Source organism: Priapulus caudatus, unplaced genomic scaffold (assembly GCF_000485595.1).
Source record: "Priapulus caudatus unplaced genomic scaffold, Priapulus_caudatus-5.0.1 Scaffold220, whole genome shotgun sequence".
In the NCBI taxonomy this organism is placed as follows: Eukaryota; Metazoa; Priapulida; class Priapulimorpha; order Priapulimorphida; family Priapulidae; genus Priapulus; species Priapulus caudatus.
In genome coordinates this window covers 276318-282202 of record NW_014577281.1, presented here as the reverse complement: position 1 = coordinate 282202, position 5885 = coordinate 276318, and the positions used below count along the sequence as shown (strand labels likewise).

The 5885-nt window shown below is 39.8% G+C and overlaps 1 protein-coding gene across 3 annotated transcripts in view; it reads right to left on the bottom strand.

The window, feature by feature from the left end:
* The window catches only part of LOC106807515 (tetratricopeptide repeat protein 25-like), an 8139-nt gene extending 2379 nt beyond the window's left edge, over positions 1-5760 (bottom strand). For all 3 annotated transcript variants that reach the window (XM_014809862.1, XM_014809860.1, XM_014809861.1), the window contains exons 1-7: positions 5398-5760; positions 2417-2548; positions 1896-2049; positions 1452-1688; positions 1062-1289; positions 488-695; positions 128-214 (exon numbers count right to left, since the gene is read on the bottom strand). In XM_014809862.1, coding sequence (XP_014665348.1) covers positions 128-214; positions 488-695; positions 1062-1289; positions 1452-1688; positions 1896-2049; positions 2417-2548; positions 5398-5523 — 1172 coding nt within the window. In that variant the 5' untranslated portion in view covers positions 5524-5760. The remainder of the gene's footprint in view (positions 1-127; positions 215-487; positions 696-1061; positions 1290-1451; positions 1689-1895; positions 2050-2416; positions 2549-5397) is intronic.
* Between the last annotated feature and the right edge of the window lie 125 nt (positions 5761-5885).

Here is a 5885-nt window from a genome sequence, read left to right as displayed (position 1 = left end):
TCTCTCTCTCTCTCTCTCTCTCTCTCTCTCTCTCTCTCTCTCTCTCTCTCTCTCACTCTCTCTTGCTCGCTCTTGCACTCTCTCGCTCTCTCTATCTCAGATACATTTCGAAATGCAAGAAACGCACATTTTTATAGCATTCTTGAACATTCCAAAACGAGCGTAGACTCTTCCCAGGTTGTCCATTGCTCTTGATTTGCTTTCTGCCAAACCACTGCAGACAGACAAGTTAGTGCATTACGAAGACATCAAAACAATCCATATCTGTATTTCCATGAAACTCACAAATCAAAAAGCCTATTACTCACTGCCATCCTACATATTTACTTTTCAATCTTACATTGTCATAAGTTTTAGGATTATACGAACAAAGGCAATTATAAAATACAATTAAAAACACGTACATGCTAACACATGTATACAAGATTCATAGCATTCTGATATTAGAAATTTGTTTAAAATTGCTTCTAGTCTGTACAAAACTCACTTGGCCTGTGATATTTCCAGATCTTTCTTGTGGAACTGCAAAGCTTTGTCTCGATTTCCCAGCTCCAGGTATGCATTCCCTATGTAGCTGTACAGTGTGCATTGGAGTTCTGCTTTGTTAGAGCACTCCTTCTCGGATAGGTTCTGAATAGGCTTTATCAGGTTCTGTGCTTTTTTCAAACTGGTCTGGTACTTGCCCTTTGCTTGCTCTGTATAAATTGTTAAAAATTATAGCAAAATTGAAGGCTCTAATGTCTCAACTTTGACATTTTACTTTACAGCTAACAACAATTGAAAACTGCAGTATAAGGCATGCCTGCCCCTGTATGAGTTCTACTAATTTTGATGACAATGCATCACAACTGATCGAGTTTCTTCTGTAAAAAATTAAAAGATGGCAAACAAGAATCATTACAATATATATACATCAACAATACATTTACTCACTTGCATGCAAACAAATGATGCTATTGGTCTTCTTTCTCAATAAGTAACCAGCTATGAGTTACAACCTACACCTACCAAAATTAACCTTCACCATTTCGCTGTCACCGTAACCCACATTACCAATTTACCATAATCAATTTCTTCTAGAACTTTCATAATGGCCCTGACAGCACGACTATAGGCAGCCACTGGTTTCACTCTGAGGCGCCCTCTTCTGGCATTGGCACTGTCACGCTTTCTCGCATAAATTGGTCTCTGTTGACGCCAGAACTCAGTCCTTGTATCCAAGTAGTGGAGACCTTCATTAATCAACTCACAGATCTTGACACTTGTCTCCGTCTTAGTTTTGGTTAATTCTGCAAGAGACGAGAACAGGCCCAATTCGCACAGACGTATATATATATATATATATATATATATTACACAGCAAGTATTCTTCCAATTGAAAGTTAACATGTAATAACAGTCTACTTAATTAAATACATTTAATTCATTTAAAATTATTAAATATATTATACCATCATTTCTTAGCAATTTTTCTAGATATTCTTTGTCAGCATACAGTTCTCCTAGGAGTTGTTTGATTGTTTTGTCACTTTTAACTCCACCAGGGGGATCTCTGCTTGTCTTCATAGATATTCCAGCTGTCGCCTGCATTCTGGCAGCAGTTGATACTATATTACTCTTTCTTGCTGCCTGCTGGGTAGCAAGAAAGGAACTATCCCCCCTACTTCTCAGTTTCACAGAAGATGGACCTGAAAAATTGTTTAATCGATTTTACCGGTAAGGTAAAAAAATAAAATTTATTTCAAGAACAAAATATATCATTAACTTTTACTCCAAGAAGAATGACTTCTTCATTTTTAATTTGACTCATAGGATATAAATGTTTAGGTATGTTGATGATCTACATAGACTACTGGTTTATAACTTTGGGTCATGAACAGTATCACAATACTTACTTCCAATAGCATTATCAATGGCTTCTTGAGCTTTTTGAATTCCTAGGCGAAATTCCTGCAATTCCGGTCGAAGTTTGTGACCACGGTGGTAGAACACAAGAGCAAACTCAAAGTTACCCATTGCATAAAGAGCTTCCGCTTTCTGATACAGACCCTGTAAATACATTCATTACAATTATGCATAGCACTTACAGGCAACAATACAACCTATGCATACTGATTGGATTTAGAAGCCAACAATCCATTGCATTACAAAACTGCACCTATTTAGTATATCAAATCAATCTATGAGATGAATTACCGATCTATTTATTGATGTTTTCTACAGTAGATTCCCTACGAGATCTTTATTGTTTCATTACACAACAACACACTTTTTTAGAAAAATACCAGGCAGAATGTGCTGATATACTATAACAAGTCAACGTGTCATATTATAGTAGCATTATGTTGTACTATGATATTATTAATTTGATATGGGTTTATTATGTAGACAGGAAGTCGATACTTCATGTGCTGACCTTATTGAAGTCTTTATCTGTTGCCAGAGCAGCCTCAGCATCTCGAAGTCCAGCCTGTGCATCACCTAGTTGCAAGTAGCATTTGGATCTTGCCACTAGTGCATTCTTGTCTGTTGGTTGAATCTCTAGTGCCTATCACATAACAGTAGGTTCCAGTTACATGCTAGCACATATACAGTAGCATATACACAAACTAATTGAGCATTATGTTAACTAACACATGGGAGTTTCTAGCATGCAACCATGTAACATAGCTGCCCCGACTATTGAAGATAGCATTAGATAATATATCTATTTTACATTTCAATACACAAAGCACTTACACTAGATTACCATTAAGGATTTAAACTGTTTGACACCGTTTCTAAAACATACCAGTACCTCATTGAGTGGAACTAATGCTTGCAGGTAATCACTATGTCTGATTTGAAACTTTGCTCTTTCTAACAGAGCGCTAAACATAAGTTCCTGAGTTCGACAAAATTTATTGGCATGCTGAAATGGCATCCAGCCCCTTTCACAATCCCTAGGCATAAGTACAGATCTGGCAGCGGCATGACGTGATGTAAAAGTATTTATAATCTTGTCACTCGTCTTCATTGCTTTATGGGGACGAAGATTATACTTTGTGCCTGAGTGAGCAATAACAGTCCTGCCAGTAGTGTTTGGTATGGCTGCTAGTGTATGATTCAAGGAAACTAGTGCCGATGAAAGTGATGTATTTGGCGAATCTTGCGACGGCTCCCCCCAGGCCATGACTGGCTTGTATGCTCCTCTACGAAGCATTGATATTCGCACCGTTGCTTTAACTGCACCTGCATAATGCACAAATCTTTTCTTCTTTTTATTGCTAGCAGGTAGAGTTTTTTGTAACTGCTCAATCATTTGAACAGTGTAAGCCGAGCTACTCATACGTCGAGAGAGTAGCTTCCTTGATGTTGCATGCACAGGTTTGGTAACCACACCTGAGGGTTTTTTCTCGTGTTCACTGAATGCCATGATGAAATTTGTAGATTAAACTTATTGTAGTGCCTCCTGCTAGCATGTCATATATATATCACTGACTTAGCCATGAGACCTACACAGTATATCACCAACAGTATGCACATTTGTCATTAATCATGCCACAAAAAATGTCAGTATAATAACTATGACTGCATCGCATTACACGATAAAATGGTTGACTAAGCACAGCGACTTCCTCTATGACATGCCTCATGCAACACCTAGGTATGTACTGCTTACACCTGGTGTAGTGACTACAGTAATTACACTATAGTAGTGAATATGAGCCATAAAATTAATTATTAATGTGTTGCCATGCATATTTCATCGAATGCTGCACGAACCGTCATTAGCCAAAATGGTCAGAAAATGTTAATTACTGAATTTAATGTATTAATTACCATTAGTAATTAGTAAATGGGTTAATGATGTAATTACGTTTTCCATAACGTAAATGAGGAAAGGAATCTAGCTGTCCGCACATATTATGGTGCACTGGTATGTCTACATCGGGGTGTACTGGCATTTGCCATTTAGATTGATACAAAGAGGAAGACTCTCACTTGACCAGCCTGTGTTCTGTACAAACTATATCACTTTGTTTCTTTAATAAAATGAATCAAACAACTGTGTAAAAAATAGCTTGTTTCAATACTAAAAAAAAACATAAAATCCAAGAGCTTCCGGGGGCGCTGCCCCCCTGGACCCCGGGTAAGGGCTCTGCCCCTGCACCCTGACAGGGGCCCTAGGGCGGGCTCCTGGACCCCACCTATTAAGGGCTTTGCGCCAAGGCGCTCGCGGTGTGCGCTACTCGCGCACACTCTTCATATACATTGTCATGGATGCCCCCTGGACCCCCGCCCCCTGAGGCAGGCCCCTGGACCCAACCATAATGGGCAAGCGGCCTTCGGCGCTCGCAATCCGCGATCCACGAGCTCAGAGTGTGGTCTCCAGTTTGCCAAGGGGTCCAGGCTGGACAATCTCCAGTTTAGGTGATGCTTAGGGTTGGAGTCTCTGCAGACTGCATGGGTCCAGGTGGCCCTAATCTTTTCATTGCCTTGATCTGTACTTATAATTAGAAATTGGGTAGGAATCCATAGTAAAAAAACATCTTCTGCACTGAATAGTGTGTTATAACATGCAAAGTGCATGCAAGTTCATGTCGCCTTTTCAAGGTGTAGCAAATGAGAAATACAGAAGAACCCATGCAATGACAGATATGATTTTGACAAAAACAAGTTAAAACGAAATGCTCGTTACCAGTTCTTTCTACACCAAATCTAGCCGATAGCCTCAATCTAATGTGATGTGTGTGTAATAACAGTAATAAGGATGTTGATGGATCATGAATTATAAGCACTAGAGTCTAGAGTCCTGCTTTAAATAAAGTACTGTAATAGTCTATATCTGGTCTAGGCCATATCACATACACTGAGTATATCCTGAGTCAGGCTCCTCATAAAATCATTACCCAATAACGATTAGTCTTCAAAGTTCAAGGAACTGCAAAGTGCAAAGAGAGAGAGAGAGAGAGAGCGAACGAGAGAGGAGAGAGAGAGAAATTAATTGATCAAATCGATAGATCAACATCGCCTAACGCTCATAGGGTCTATGTCCCCCAGGGTACTGCCGGAACGTACCCTGGTAACTATCTGATATGGTTAGGGTTAGGGTTACTACGCCTACTCCCTAGACTCGTTAGTGTAGTAGGCGAAGTAGCCTACGGTCCGGCCTCAGCTCAACTTAACCTCATCATGATAACCTCATAATCTCCAATGTTCTATATGATGAAGACGGAAAGTGACAAATTTGATCAAATAGGCAGATCACTACGTCTACAGTAAAATGCTTCAATTTTACAATTAACCACTGGTTACTACTTAAACCAGTCGGGGTCTCACAGTAGGGGGCTTACTACGAAGTACGATTGAGCAGATGATCGAGTTGATGTTGATAATGAACTCCTGAAAACTAACCGTGCTATAACTCTCCAGCGCTTTTTTGTACTCTCCTTGTTTGAATAATGCATCGCCCTCGGCTAAGTATATTGAAAATGAGCTTTTGGGGCCGTTTTCGCCTTCTATGTCGTCATCATACATCATGAAAATCTTATTACTATTAGGCCTCCGGCATTCGACGTGTCGCGCCCAGAAACTTGTGGAAGTGAACGTACACAACAAATTACACGCCACTTGTTGCGCATAGCAACGGAACGTCAATCTTTGCTTGTATATTATATCCGGTATATACGGTGGCGCAGAAGGCTCACCACAAATACAAATCCCACAACACAACTGCAAATCCCACAACACAACTGCAAATCCCACAACACAAATACAAATCCCACAACACAACTGCAAATCCCACAACACAACTGCAAATCCCACAACACAACTGCAAATCCCACAACACAACTGCAAATCCCACAACACAACTGCAAATCACACAACACAACTGCAAATCC